Below are 15,942 nucleotides of genomic sequence, written 5' to 3'. Positions count from 1 at the left end.
AGGCTGCGCAAAAGTGTCTTTGCACTGTGTCGGTGTTTACATGCTGCCTTTAAGAAAAATCAAGCAGGAAAAGGAAGGAGACTTGTTGCAGCTCCGTTTTTGACGCTTTGTGCGGTTGTCTCGCCCCCAACCAGGTGACGAGATTGAGCCTCCGGATGGAGACGAGTACGAGGTGTACCGCATCATCTTCGACATCACTTTCTTCTTCTTTGTCATCGTCATCCTGCTGGCCATCATCCAGGGTGAGTCTGTGCAGCATCTCGCGTCCGGTTAGGCTTAGGAAAGCGTGTTAGGACTAACTTATCTCGTACCCTAAACCAGTTGTAGCTATGCACAGTTCACTTTGTATAGCTACAGCCTAAGCAAAAAAAAAGACCAAAAATTTCACTTTGTATTTCACTCATGGCTTCGTAAGATAGGCCCATTTTCTGGTCAAATTCTGTACCACCGTATGCTTATTCAAGAATTTTAAAATCAACCACCTGAATGTATCTTGTGCCAAATGCTCGAAATATGTTTACGGAAGTGAGATTTCAGGTTTCAGTTTTTATAAGTCCATCTCTGCGGTTGCATAGCTAGAGCCGGTCCCTGGAAACTATATATCTAGCAAATTTTCTAGATTCATATTGCAGAGAGAAACTCTTGAAAAAAAAAAAGCAGTTATAGAATATCTTACCTTACTGAAGTTGCCTACGAGCTCTCCTTGTGCCAATGTGGCATGGTGCTCCAAAGTTTTTTCTTCACGCTGTCAATATCATGTTGTCTTCCAGTTGTCTGTGACATCCTTTAAATGGGAACTGCTGCTCTTTCAGGTCTAATCATTGATGCCTTTGGAGAGCTGAGAGACCAGCTACAGAGCGTGGTCGATGACATGGAGGTGCGTCCCATATGTGTCCCTTCTAGAATTGGTTCTTTGACACATTGACTGCTGTGTAGAGGAGACTGTTCATGATGTCTGTATGTGTGACTGCACATATTGCTCTGACTTGCTCTGACTTCAAGGTAATAAAAGTGTACTCAATTCAAACTCGGACTGGTAGCAATTGAGTACCACCGTTGATATTTTCTGTGCTTCTCGAAAGTGAGGAAAAAGGACACTTCATTTACGAAGTGTTGTGCTGAAAGTTTTTTGCATCTCCACTGAATCAGAGTTGAATTAGACAAAAACAGGACTATTTGTATTGGCCCAGATTTATAACCACTAATATTGCCATTATCTTAACCTCACCAAATGCATATGCGAGGGGGTACCCAAAAGAAACCGGACTAAATTTTTTGGTCGGCAAAGCTTCTGTGGTAACACGTTTTGCCACTAGGAGCGCGTAGAACGAACATTCCAGAGTCAGTAAGCCGAGTGCCGTCGTTGAAGGAGGTCAGACTAGTTTAGGCAGAGATTTAGAGTGACGACTGTTTTGTGTGAATGTCGTTTTTGCAATAGCTGATTTTCGTGAACAGCGTGCGCCAATGAAATTCTGATTTTTGCTCGGAAAAAGTTGAATGGAAACTCTTGAAATATTATGAAAGACCTACAAGGACGATGCTATGGGGACAACTCAAGTGTTCCTGAATCGAATCCTGAATCAAAGCAACAATCATGCCAATGGAAAACTTCAAATTCACCTCGCCTCAAGAAAGCTCGTCAGGTGAAACCAAACCTCAAAACAATGCTGATTTGTTTTTTCGACGTGAGAGGAGTCGTCCATTGAGAATTTGTTCCGCAGGGTCGGACAGTTAGCCAGGCTTTCTACTTGGATGTTTTGAAAAGATTGGGCAACAGTGCGCGGTGGAAGCGGCCAGATTTGTGGCGGTCGGGTGACTGGTTTTTCCATCATGGCAATGCCCCTGCTCACACAGCCCTGTCTCTACGACAATTTTGGACCAAAAATGGCATGACCCCTATTCCTCAACCCTCATACTCTCCCGACCTTGCCCCGTGCTACTTTCTTTGTTTCCTAGAATGAAAAAATAGGTGAATGGAAAGCGTTTCGCTGATGTTGCTATGGTGAAGAAAAAAACGACGGAGGCACTGTCAAGCATAACAAAAGATGAATTTAAACAATGTTTTGAAAAATGAAATGAAAGATTCGACAAGCGTATCATTTCAAGTAGGGAATACTTTGAAGGAGATTGAAGGTCTGTGCTTCAAATGTGAACAAATAAGTTCAAACAAAAATAAGTCCGGTTTCTTTTTGGTACCCCCTCGTACAGTCTATCTTGGGTACATTGAAATATTGTTTATAGCATCTCCTTTAAAATCCCATGGGAAAGTGCAGCATGTTATCTAACTTCTCCAAAGGTCACTTTTATTTCTGGCAGCCAGGTCCAGAGTGTCACATGAAGACACTGTGAAACCACGCGATGAGGGGAATATGGGGAGTGATTGTGTGAAAATGCCAGCCTCTAGGCTGGCATATTTCGCGCGGCACCGCTGTCATGCAGGAAAGCCGGTGTTTGATGCACCTCTAATGAAGCCAGTCTAGCTTACGATGGCTCCTGAGTGGCCTGCTTCGCTGCCGAAGGCGCTGCGGAAATCAACAGTACCTTAATTTTAGCGCAGTATTGTAGTGTTTGTAGTGCACTGGCATCATGTGATAGGTGGTGGCTGGTTGCACTGCGACTTCGATTTGACGACTGACGCACTGACTTTAGAGTGTTGATTAATTTAGAGAAAGCAGTAACTTTATAAAATTGATCAAACAGCAATAAAATTGGTGGATGAATATAAATACTTGGAGGCTGTACTGTATTCCGACCTAAAGAGGAGCAAGCAGGTCTAACAATTAAAGCTCTTGCCACGCTTTTCTCCCTCAAATGATCTGCATCCCCAACTGCGGAGTTGCTGGCTTACACATCCTTGGTTCGTTCTATACTTGAGTATAACATTATCTGTTGGTTCCCTTACACAAAACAACTAATAGCGAAACTAGAGGGTGTCCAGAGGAGGGCAGTTTAATTTATTTATAATAAGTATAGAAGAAACGACTCTCCAAGTGATCGCCTTAAAGGGAAACTGCACAGGTTTCAGAAATCAACAAGCTTAAGAGCGTCGAATGTGTGAAGCTTGCAGGTAAAGCATGCGAAGTCTTTTTGGGCTCGCCCTTCAAATAGTGAAGTAATCGCCGATTAAAATCCGGACGCCCTTCAATCTTCTCTGCAGCGCACAGCGCCAAGTGCGGGAGCGCATGATGACGTCATCGAAGGTATCGATACATTTCCAACGCATAATCGCCTTCTTTGAGGGAAAAAACCAACGCCACTGAAGGCAAACCCTACCGAGAGTTGTTTAGCAGCGTCTAACGAGTCAGAGCAGGGTGTGGCTGACGACAGCGGTAATGTGAATTCATACCTTCCGTGACGTCACGCTGAGTTTGCCTGCATTCCTCCGGAGCATTTAGGAAAAGCGTGAAATTCAATTGTCGATTACGTCATTATTTTAAATGCTAGTGCAAAAATACTTGGCATGCTTTACCTCGCGAAATTCTCAAAAAGTGCTGCAGTTGCCCTTTAATCAAGCTTGTCTTCCCACTATCATTAGTCGAGCCCGTTTCTTAAACCTGAGGTTTCTTTACCTACCTTTGATTGGAGCCATTGAGGTAGACGTAGACCAATACCCGTCTCCTTCATTAACAACTAAATTTAGATTTCACTGTGACACATTTAGGCATTCTCACTTCCCACAAGCAGTCTGGGAATGGAACGCACTAACAAATGGTACAGTGATCAGCAGCTCATCACTGAATTAATTCATTTCTGTAGAAGCTAATAGGTCCAGCTGATCCTTCTCGAACCTGGTCATGTATTGTGTGTTACAGCATTTTGGTTAGTGTAGTTCTTTTATTGTTTGAATATTTGGCTGGAATACCTCCTTTGTTTTGCTATTTTCCTTGCATAGTTGTGGTATTGCGCCTTTCTATTTTATACATGAATGTGCTCTTGCCTTGGCACTCGAAATGCTGTCTTGTTTTGTGGAGGCAATGCCTTTTCTCGGTTTATCTTTTGCATTCCTCTGCCTGCATTTGTATGTTCCCCTATTTTTTGCATGTCAGTTTCACCCTTTCCTGTAAGAGCCTCTGACAAGGCTAACAGTATGATCTAAATAAATAAATAAAATAAAATGTGAAACGAGCCAGGCCTTGTGATGCCCAGCGAGCCGCACGCTGCCAGCACTGCGGCGGAAAGCACGTTGTTAGCATGGGTGCTGTGTGTTAGTGCTTTCTAGCTTACAGATAAGCTTGTCTCTTGCCATGTTTTATGTGAAGAACACATCATGAGCTAGCTGGTTTTCCATCACAATGAAAACTGCGCGAACTTCACGAAGGATGCAGAAAGGGGAGACAAGACGCAGGCACTGACTAGCAAGTGAAATTTTATTGCTCCGACACATCGGTCAATATACTCAAGGCATCAAAAACAAGAAGGATAAGACATTAATCATAAACAATCACAGCAGGAAACGAGCAGGAAATCATGACTGCTGAGCTGTCGAAAAGAAACAAAATTCCTTATCCACAAGGGCCACGGATGGGGTGCTGACACAGCGGTCTTTTAGGCTTGCGATTTTTTTGGCTTCAGTTATCTCTCGTGTGATTTGGACACTGCACCTACTCAGCACGCTCGTGTCACTCTAGTGAGGAGTGCATTTACAATCGCGGCAATGAACGCCCAGATGGCCTGAGACTCGTGTGCTTACATTGTAGTTGTGCTCTAACAGTCTTTTGTTAAGGCATCTGCTGGTTTGGCCTACATAAGCATGACCACAAGACAAAGGAATTGAGTAAAGTACGCCTGTATCTCATCTCCCCTTTCTGCGTCCTTCATAAAGTTTGTGCTGTTTTCGTTGTGATGTTGTATGTACTGAATTAGTTGGCAATTACAGTGAATTTGATAAATCTGTATTTTGTTTTCTAACTGTGGCTTTAGTTTCTCGCTGCCCTTTGCTTACAAAGTGAAATTTTGATGAGAATCGTGCTGACCTGCCCACTGAAACTGACCCTGGCTCTTTTCTCCCTGTGCAGTCAAACTGCTTCATCTGTGGCATTGGCAAGGACTACTTCGATCGGGTGCCCCACGGATTCGACACGCACGTTCAGAAAGAGCACAACCTGGCCAACTACATGTGAGTGCGCATGGAGAAACTGCAGGCACTGAATCAGGAGAACACAAATAGGAGAGCATCATTCATATCAGATATCGCACCACTGTGCTTCCTTGGGCAGCGCAGAATGGGACCAACCCACAATTTATTTATTCTTTACACAGTCCTAGGTCGCACACCGTTTTTAGCTGCTACGAGCAGGCCGTGAGTAGCCTTATGTTAAGGGGGGACGAGGGTCTTAAAACTGACCTTTTTATTTGTGGCTATAATCTTATGAAATTTTGCACGCATATGTGTTTTTCTCTTCTGATTTCAAAAATGTAGCCATAATTGAGCTGGTGGTTTTAGATCAAAAGTTGTCTTAAATTCTAGAGTGTAATTAGGTAATTTCTTACGCAGATTTAATGAACTTTCTTATTGCATTTTGTTGCTTTTAATTACATGAATTGATAGCCAGGGAATTACCATACACGGTGACATTCTTACTTTTTTTGTTTAGGCCACGTATAAATAGCAATTTACAATTAGCTTAACGAGTTGCAGTTTAAAATACTGTGACCTTTTGCTCTCGGCGTAGTATATCAGGATGACATAGAGGAAAACGAAGAATGTCACCGGGTATGGGAACTCCCTGGCTATCAATTCATGTAAATAAAAGCAACAAAATGCAATGAGAAAGTTCATCGAAGCTGCATAAGAAATTACCTAATTAAATTCTAGACTTTGTAAGAAATAAGACCACCAGCTCAATTATGATTGCATACTTGGAATCAGAAGAGAAGAGCGCACCTGTGTGCAAAATTTCATGAGATTCTAGCCATAAATAAAAAAGTTAGTTTTAAGACCCTCGTCCCCCTTTAAGCAGCTAGATACTGTATCGACTGGTAGTTTTACTAGTGTGTTTCCTACTGTGTCAAGAAGCCGAATTAGAAGTATGGAATGTTTAGCAACATGGTGAAAGGGGAGGCTGCAAGTAAATCTTACCTTGTCAGGAAATGCACATCTGGACATGGTCATCCGTAGAAGATGAAGTTTGTCGACTGAAAGTTAGAGGTGTTTGTCAGGCAGTATTTGTATGTATTGCATCGCTAGCCTTCATTAGACGTCATAGAGAATTTCAAGTACTACCTATGTGAAGGGCTACTTTTTGGGGCTCTGTGTATAGTTTTTAGGCTGCAGTGTGTGGAAGCTGATCCTTCTCTTCTCTTCCCAAGGTTCTTCTTGATGCACCTCATCAACAAACCGGACACAGAGTATACAGGCCAGGTGAGACCCGTAATGAAGGCCTTATTTTTGCCTTTGGTTCCACTCTGAGGTACAGTAAATGCGGGGAAACAGGCGTATTATCCTAGAAATTGTATGACCTGAAGCCACTAAGAGTTTGAAAAATGTGATTCAAGAATGAAGCACAAGTGCATTTATTGACACTTTGTCTAGGGGCCCATCAGCATTTGTTGACACAAGATCTGAGGAATTTTTCTGGTGCTTGTAGACTAATTACGAGCACTCATGTTGTCCTCTCTCTCTCTCCCACACACACATGCACACGCACACACACAGAAGGCAAAAGCCGCAAAATCAAATGAACTTAAAGTTGGTGTAAATACGCTAAAATCCACCTGTAGAGGTACATAAGGTGAAAAGCTGGTGGATTTTACATCCACAAAGCCTCAGCAGCTTCAGAGGCCGCATCGCGCGAGTAATAGGTCTCCACGGAAGCTTGGGTCATTTGGAAATTTATCCCAGGCAGAGTACTTACGTGGCCACCATCAGGACCACTGCATGCATCCTCTGCGTTACCGTGCACTGTTCAAAGAGAAAGCTGTCCTGTTTTGGCAGCCATTTTGTTGCTCCGAAACTGACTTGCCACTCACCCCTTCCCCGGCATGTACCTTTTTAGGGTAGTTTTTAGGACAATAATGGGACAACAAGAAGTAAGAACCTGTGGCTGAAATTTTTTCTTAGGGTTAACAAGTTCTTTTTTCTATCGCTGGACAAAATTTGTACGTCTATCCCATTTTTATAGTGTAATGTCTATAAATATCTGAAGAGCCTTTCAGTATATACCTGAAGATCAGTTTTAATCAAATGTGCACATCTGTGCCACCCTTTGCTTGAGGGCAGGGCTGTTATGCACTTCATCTGTGTGTTGACTGCCTCGATCATCTGTTGTGCTCATCAATGCGCATCTTTCTCTGTGTTCACAGGAAACGTACGTGTGGGAATTGTATCAGAAGCGCTGCTGGGACTTCTTCCCAGTCGGAGACTGCTTCCGGAAACAGTATGAAGACGAACTGATGGGCGCTGGATAACCAGTGCGCCTGTCACCATCCGTCACCATTTTGACAGAAAAGGCTTCACCTTTGTTTTTTGCATGGATATGGCAAAAGAGGGGATGTAAGCACCATGTTTAAATTAATCAGTTACCAGGGTTAGTGTAATGAAGAGAAACACATTTCAAGTCTGATTTAACATGGAGGACGGAAAGTTAGAGAGAAATATTCCAAATTATTAAAGAAACGGATCATTAAGAATCATTAAACTGGCACCGGAGAGCATCTCATTGTGCACAGTGTTATATATAGTGATTCTAGAAGCCACGGCTTGCTCAAAAATGACTTAAGCTTAGTTGTTGCATGTAATAGCTTTGGTGAGGACCAGGAGCTGCATTTTGAAGTAATTCCCCTTTTTTCTGCCTTGTTTGTTTTCACCCAAGCTATGTTACCACAAGAAATTTTTGTCATTATTTGGTTAACATTTCTTATGTTGTGAAGAAAGACTGTCAGTCTAGTCTAGTTGTTTTGTGAGTTGCTAATTTTCAAAGATGAATGAAAACATCACATGTCTGGTTTAAGAGCTCTTGAGACACGCAGTGGGCTGAGATGTCGGGTATTTGGACATATAACAAGAACTTGGTGAACCATTTATTAATTGCAAAGCTTCTAATAGCTTGCATATCAGAATGTGTAGAGTTTAAGTTTGTGACGCGGAACACCTTGCATACAGGGTGACAGCTTCTTGATATCATGAGCCCCTTTTAAGTGACTAGGTGCTCTCACATCATCACCTGACTTCATCCTCGGTAAGAAGAAGCGCCAATCACTGCTAGTCGACAGTGTTGAAACTGAGGTTGTGTCTTCCATGTGATCTGAGCGGCATTCCTCAATGTGAGGGCTGGCCAAGGGTTTGCGCGACGATCTTCGTACCGCGCGGTAGATAGCAATAGCCTGTTACAGGAGAGCTTGGGTTGGATTTGTTGCTGGTTTCCGCCCAGTGAAGCGGGAAAAATGATGCAACACTCTGCCGGAGCGTGTCAAAGCAGGCAAGAGGGTAGCTTGTACGAGCGTTCATTTTTCTTCTCGTAGTGCCTGCCTTAGAAATGAATGCTCCACTTTCTTGTCTGCATAGAGCAGACCTCAACTTCTTCATCTCTGTTGAACAGTGCCTGAGTGATGAGAAAATGTGTGCCTGCTCTCTCTGATGTTTGGTTGCGCTCTTAGGGAGACACTTTGTTGTTCCGCATCGGATGCATGTCAGGCTTTTTCCTTCTGGCAGACGACAGCTGCGTTTGTTCCTTGCTGTTTCATGCTTTGATTAAATGAATGAAGAGAATGGCACCACAGTTCTGTACCAAGTAAAATATACATGAACCTGTCTTTCATAAGCAACTGCCTTTAATTTGAAACAGCATGGCGGAAATATTATGTCATTGTGCATAATGTATGACATTTCTTCCTCGCATAGAAAGGAGAATATAATACACAGTGCTTGTAAGACGCTTGAGTGAGCCATTTTTCTTGCGTAAAGAGTTGTGCGGCTGCGTCCTATGCAATGCTCTTCCCCAGCAATAGTTGCATGTGCTTTGGATTAAACTACCATAGAGAGTGCATATTATCTGAACCACGAGTGCAAAGGGAAAGTGGATTGTAAATACAGAGAGGCGCACTCTCCCTTTGCTTTATTTTTCTCTTTGGCTCTTGTGCGATGCAACAAGGTCTTCCTCCCTTAGAAATGTCAACACTCCTGATGTCTCTGTCCAAGTTTTCTTTCTTCTTTTTGTTTTCATATGAACCTGTGCAAGCACTGATTTAGTCTGATACCTCGCTTTTGTCCTTCATTTGGTTTAGAGAGCATTTCTTTGTCTCTGCTTGTACTCGTAGCACTGCGTGGAGACATTTCTGAGCTCTTTCGCACCAAGTGTGAATTGAATGACTCTGTGCTGTTTTGATTTGTCGCTTACACTGTGATTTAAGAAATCCTCTTTCTTGAAGGGGCACCCCTGTTAATGCCTTGCCTGGATGCAGGTTGCAGTTTTCAATAAAGAGTAAAATAACAGAAAACCTGAATTTGTGCTGGTGTGATGAAATTTGCTGCAAAATGCAGATGCGTTCGTGATTTCACGGGCACAGTGGAGGCCTTGTAAGCTGCCTCCAGCATTTTGACAAAAAGCCGTGGACAGAATTCTGGCCTCCAGCCCCGTGTCAGCCAGACAGTGGCTCCAATAAGAGCCAAATGATGCTGCTTTGTCATTGTCTCAAGACTGCAATTTTAAATAAGGTTTTAAACCACAACCTGCGCTTTTAAATAATAGGCTAATACCTGCATCAGTTATTGGAAAAGCCACGGCTGTGTGGAAAATGCAGTAACAAGCAAACCTCGCTTGGTTCAGACTTCTTCATTTGCAGTCAAACTAACTGGTTATAACAATGTTAGAACAAAACAGAATGTTTCACCTAAGACTTTCCATAATTTTAAAAAATAGGCTTTTTGAGTTAGAATAGTACTTTCTTCGGCGTAGCTTTTCAGAGGTGTAGTACATCAGATTAAAGCAATGACTTGCTAGCTTGCAGGCTGACGTGTTTTTTTATTTTCAGATATAGAGTTTATGTGGAAGTTAGGTAGTTATAATTTATGCTTTGAACTAATTGCTATGTCATACTCTGAAGGAGAGGGCGTTCTTTATTGTCATTCGATGTTTTTTATTTTCATTCATGAAAAGTATTTATTCAACCTACACAATTAAACCATTATCAAGGCAGATAAGTTACTGAATAGACCTCGTACATTTGTGTCTAGATATGGATGTACTTAGCCTTATGTATGTTTATTGTCAGTAGCTGTACACAGAACTGAGATGTGGGATAAAATCACTGTCACCTAAGTTTTAATTTATGTTAATGCATTGCTTATGAAAGGTATGGAAAGTCATGAAAGTCTATAGGGGTTTTGGAATGCGCGAAAGATATGGATCAGTTGTTAAGCTAAACAGAAAATAGTAAGTACAAAGGCTTTGATCTATCCTTGGAGAGCCTGCAAACAGTTTGCTGAGATGAGAAGCCCAGCAACAACAACTACAAAATAAAAATGTGGCTATCAGTGGCCATGCACGTAGTGAAACAGAGCCATCACAGATCAAAGTGTAAACTACTTTGTGTGGACGCATGCAGCTATCGAGATATGATTTTGCTGCACCTCAAACGGGCCTCAAATTTTATAGCAACCAATTTTTCCAACCCACTTTATACCCCTGTCACATGGGTGCATTTAATATCACATTTACTGTAAAAGTGACATTCACCTAAAGTGTCATTCGTGCAATGTCGCACGATGAGCTTAGCAACACTCGCGGCAGAACGCACTTTCCCCATAGTGAGTTGGGCCATCGCCTCCTCAAGAGCGATGGATTGGCGAACTCACTCCGCTTTGTCCGGCTAAAGCCCCTCCATGACGTTTTCTGGGCGACAGTAGAGGGGCTTTAGGTCCGGCAAGACGAGTGATCGAGTATGTGCTCCGACATTAAATTTAAGAATTGAAAGGTCTTAAAATCTCCATCTTAGTTTCTTGACTGGGCCGTTTAATGAGCACTTGTTTTATATCATCAGCAACTGAAGCGCACAATTGAACAGCTACTCTCGCTCTGCAAGTGACGGCGGCGACCACGATAGGCCTAATGAGTCTGCAGGGTTCGTGTGTGCATTTTCGGTGATTGTGGAGAGTGAATTCACCAGTTTTAGTGAACGCGAATAGACGAGTGCAGTTTTGACAAAAGTGGCCCGAGAGCGACTGCTCCTTACGAACAGCATGCACTGAACAGGAAGTGCCAGTGGGACCCAGGCTGCAGCTCAATGCTTTGGGCAACCAGCAGCCAGTGTCGCTGTCGCTTGTGGATGACAAATAAGGCCATTTCTATGAATGCAAATGGTTATCGAACATGCTTCTGGATAAACTGATTCAAAATGAAGTACCGTATTTACACGATTGTAAGTCGACCTCCTCCATATATCATATCAGGAAAAAAAACGGAAGTCCCTTAAGATTCTCCTTTGATAGCAGAACCCGACAGCATTATCTGGCAGCTGCTGCTTATCCTCAGACGCTATCGGCTGCCCGCGGGGGCGTACACGTGGGCACATTCCAAAACAAATCTATTAGTCACTGGACTACTCGTCCACACTTACGCCATCGTCCTCACTAGAGGTGTCGCCATAAAGGCTGCAGTACTACAGCATATTGTTCCAACATCGTTGTCCAGCAAAATCCCACACTTCGCAAACAGCCGCATCACGAAATCACGTGGAACAGCAGAAAATTTTGCCTCGCTCGCTGCAGCCGCCACACCTTTATCACCCGTTCTGAGACGTCGAACTTGCACGGCCCGGTACGCAGTTCGTTTCTTCAGCGTAAAGAATGACAACCATCTTGAATGCGCAATGAACGAGCGCCGGACGCTTACCGAACCCAGAGCACAAATAATGACTGACGAAGCCCTACATTCAAAACTGGTGACACGTGGCGGGCAGTATGTGTCAAAGCCAAAGAGAAACTACACGTGGCGACCCAGACAACACTGAAATATCCTGAGGACTTTCTGAGGACATTCTTTATCCTCAAGATGTCCTCAAATGATTCTCAAAATGTATTTAAAAGTCCATGTCCGGCCTGAGGACATCCTCAGAAGGGCAATATCTGATGTTTTGAGTACATTCTGAGGAGGTTATAGCTGGTCAAGCTGCATGAAAAAAAACACGAAAAATTCATGAAAATCATTTATTTGCTGAGCTCTTCAGTTGCTTCACTGCTGTTTGCCGCCATCCCTGTGCACTGTGCCGGTCTTTTTATGTTTCTTCTGAGCTGCTGTCTTCAGTGCTGCCATTCAGAAATATAAATGGAAAGTCAGCAGTTGATAATGTGTAATTCAGTTAAAGCACGGAAGCAAGCAGGCGCAACTGCCTCAGTTGTGTCACCACATACACGGCCGCTGCCGCCACCAATTTCTGTCACAAACGCGACGGTCAAATTGACCGCCTTGAGGCCATCACAAAAAAACGTCAGTTTGCGCCTGCATAATTAGGTGTGCAACATCATCACTTCTGTCACGTCCGTGACGTGAACGGCAGCCACTCATGATGCAAAACAACAACATGGCCGCTGGGCCATGGCGGGGCTAATTGACTCGTTTTTGACAAGTTTGTGATTTGATCGTTCCGTAATACAGCCCCTGATTGCACTGTTTATACAATTGATCGGGGACTGTATTACGGAACGATCACAAATCCCCTCAAAAGTTTTTTTTATTTTTTATTTGGTCATACTGTTAACCCTCAAATGAGGGTCGTTACAGGGAGGGAACAAAAACAAATACATAAATGATCAATCATGAGTCAGAGTTCAAAATTTGTACACCATTTCTCAAAAATGTATCAACACCTAGCTCAAATTGTTGCACGTTCATACTCTCCACAACATCACTTGGCAATTTATTCCACATTTCAATTACGTCAGGGAAGAAAGAATACCGGTACACATCCGTACGTGTGTTAATAGGCTGTAGTACCCTGCTGTGGTTTTTCCGGGAACCACGTTTTATAGGCGCTTTCACATAATGTTCTTTATTTATTTTTAATGTCCCTTGCATTATCTGGAAAAAAAGTTTGAGTCTATGTTTTATTCTTCTAATTTCCAGCGTTTCCAATTCACACTGCTGCATCATCTTTGTAACCGAGTCAGTACGGCGATACTTTGAACATATAAAACGTGCTGAAATCCGCTGTACTCTTTCTACCTTCTTTTTTAAGCATTTTTGGTGAGGGCTCCACACAGCATTCGCATATTCCAGAACTGGTCGTATAAACGTTTTGTAGGCGACTAACTTAATTTCTCTAGTTGCGTTTGGAAGTTTTCTCCTAAGAAAGCAAAGCTTCTGGTACGCTTTTGAATAGATATTCTCAATATGAATACGCCAGTCTAGATTATGCGTCACTGTCACCCCTAAGTACCGAAAACTCTGCACCTCGACCAAGGTATTTTCTCCAATATTATATTCAAATCTGATAACGTTCTGTTTTTTAGTTACGTGAGTGTATGTAGATTTATTGTAGTTAATTACCATGCCCCATCTTTGGCACCACGAGTTTAATGACTGTAGGCATTTATTTAGTTTGATCTGATCTTCCGTGCAGGCTACACGCGTGTAAATTAAACAATCATCGGCGAATAGTTTAATTTTTACAGGTGGGTTAATATTAGACGGAATATCATTAATATACAATAAAAACAAAAGTGGGCCTAAAACAGACCCCTGCGGCACTCCAGACAGAACTTCACACTTCCCCGACTCACTTTTCCCGATTCTGACCCTTTGATAACGGTTTTTTAAATATGTCTGAATCCACAATACTACATTTTCACTAATTCCTAGGCTCCTCAATTTGGAAAGTAGTTTATGATGTGTAACCTTATCGAATGCCTTCGCAAAGTCTATACATACAACATCTACCTGTTGGCATTCATCTGCAGCTGTACAAAGGTCATGTACAGTTTCGATTAGCTGTGTCACCGTCGAAAGGCCAGATCGGAAACCGTGCTGAACTGGGCATAATAAATCGTTTTTTTCTAAAAAATACAGAATATGTTTTGCTATTGCATGCTCTAGGACTTTACAGCACACAGAAGTGAGCGAGACCGGTCTGTAGTTGTTTACACATAGCCTATTGCCACTTTTAAATATCGGAACAACGGTGGCATCGCGCCAGTCCTGAGGTACTGAATGATCCCGCAAAGATTTTTCGAATAAAAGCTGCAAATAATACGACATCCATTCAGCGTACCGTTGAAGAAATACCGTTGGTATTTCATCTGGGCCACACGATTTTTTTGCATCCAACCTAAGCAAATGCTGGAACACGCCCTCCCTTGTAATGCGTAGGTCTTCCATTGGGTATTGTATTGCGCAGACTAAAGGATCACCGTCACTGTCACATCTATCCTTCGTGAAAACTGATTGGAAAAAATGATTAAATACGTTTGCAATATCTTTCTTTTCTGTCACAACTGCGTCGCCATCCACTATCTGTTCTATTTCATTCTTTCGATCTGCGAAATATCGCCAAAACTTTTGTGGCGAGCTTTTAAGGAAGTTTGTAAGCGTTTTATTGAAGAACGTTTTCTTCGACTCCACCAATGCAGATTTTAGCATTTGTTTGGTTATTGAAAGTTCTGTTGCCCTGCTTTTTTTCTTCCTTAACCTTTTTATCTTACGCTTAAGGTGTATGATGCTCCTAGTTATCCATGGATTTTTTTGCTGTGATTTCCTTATACGTGTGGGGACAAAATGATCTATGCAATATTTGATTATGCCTTTAAGTCGGTCCCATAGTTCTTCTACACTTTCGCGGTTGGATGCTATTTCAAATTCATTAAAGCTTTCTTCCAGAACGTCTAGGATGGACGTGTCATTCGCACGGCCATAATCCTTGACATGCATCACGACATATGGTTTCTTACAGATTCTTGTGTGCAGCGGTACATTCAAGCAAACCATCTTATGATCTGATAAACCATTCTCAACTGATACAGTATAGTCTGGTATTCTACCGGATATGAAGACCAAGTCCAACAATGACTGGGACTTTGGTGTAACTCTTGTGAAGTCTTTAACTATTTGCTTAAGATTATGTGAAAACATGATCTGCATCATTTTATTGGCGCTCCTTATTTCTGCATTACCCGTTGATAGACTTTCCCAGTTAATATGCGGCAAATTAAAGTCACCAGCCATTATTAGTCTTGTGTTTTCATTTACATGGGAGTTAAGAAATACATTCAAGCCATCCAAAAATTCTGGCGGAGTGGCTGGTGGTCTGTACACAGTCCCTAACATATACCACATGTTTGCACAGCTGATCTTGCACCAGACCGTTTCAGAGACATTGCAATCAAGGGCGACAGCGTTTATAGTGCTTTTCACAATAATAGCCACGCCACCACCTCTGGAATCTCTGTCGCATCTAAACACCTTGTAGTCAGGAGGAAAAATACTACTGTCATTAATTGCGCTATGTAACCATGTCTCAGTCAACATCAATACATCAGGGCTCTCAGAAATTAGTAGATACTCTAAATCAGTTACTTTATTTGCTATACTGCGGGCGTTTACAAGTAGAATTCTGAGCTATGACCGAGAAGAATCGCTTTCCGTGTCAGAAGCCTTGTCTGAAGTTTGCAACTGAAGCAATGTAGGGCTAGCAGTCTTTCCCCTCTTTTTGAATCGAGGAACCTTAACTTGCTCAGTACGGTACAGACACCGTTCATTCTTTTCACGATCCCAGACGTAGATATGATTGTTTATCTTAAGCTTGTCATGTACCAGTTGCACCTTTTTGCCGTTTGCTCGTTCCTTTTCACTGCTTTGCCATAGTTTCTTTCGTAATTCAACAGTTTCTTTAGCGTAGTCTTGACTAATGCTTATCGAGCTGCCTTTCAGCTTGCCGCAGTTCTGCATCACAGACTGTTTTTCTCGCGAATCATAAAAATGCATGATTACCGGCCGATTACTACCGTCTTTTTTC

The 15,942-nt window shown here is 42.5% G+C and overlaps 1 protein-coding gene across 5 annotated transcripts in view; it reads left to right on the top strand.

The window, feature by feature from the left end:
- Positions 1-9,441, top strand: part of LOC149326691 (ryanodine receptor-like) — a 539,764-nt gene extending 530,323 nt beyond the window's left edge. For all 5 annotated transcript variants that reach the window (XM_089562900.1, XM_089562898.1, XM_089562899.1 and 2 more), the window contains exons 124-128: positions 135-242; positions 813-877; positions 5,016-5,116; positions 6,310-6,361; positions 7,303-9,441. In XM_089562900.1, the coding sequence (XP_089419026.1) occupies positions 135-242; positions 813-877; positions 5,016-5,116; positions 6,310-6,361; positions 7,303-7,407 (431 nt within the window). In that variant the 3' untranslated portion in view covers positions 7,408-9,441. The remainder of the gene's footprint in view (positions 1-134; positions 243-812; positions 878-5,015; positions 5,117-6,309; positions 6,362-7,302) is intronic.
- Positions 9,442-15,942: the final 6,501 nt, after the last annotated feature.

This window comes from Amblyomma mixtum, chromosome 10, assembly GCF_055824585.1.
Source record: "Amblyomma mixtum isolate Tamu chromosome 10, ASM5582458v1, whole genome shotgun sequence".
In the NCBI taxonomy this organism is placed as follows: domain Eukaryota; kingdom Metazoa; phylum Arthropoda; class Arachnida; order Ixodida; family Ixodidae; genus Amblyomma; species Amblyomma mixtum.
Note: the sequence above shows the minus strand (reverse complement) of the source record. Positions and strands in the feature narration are given on the sequence as shown.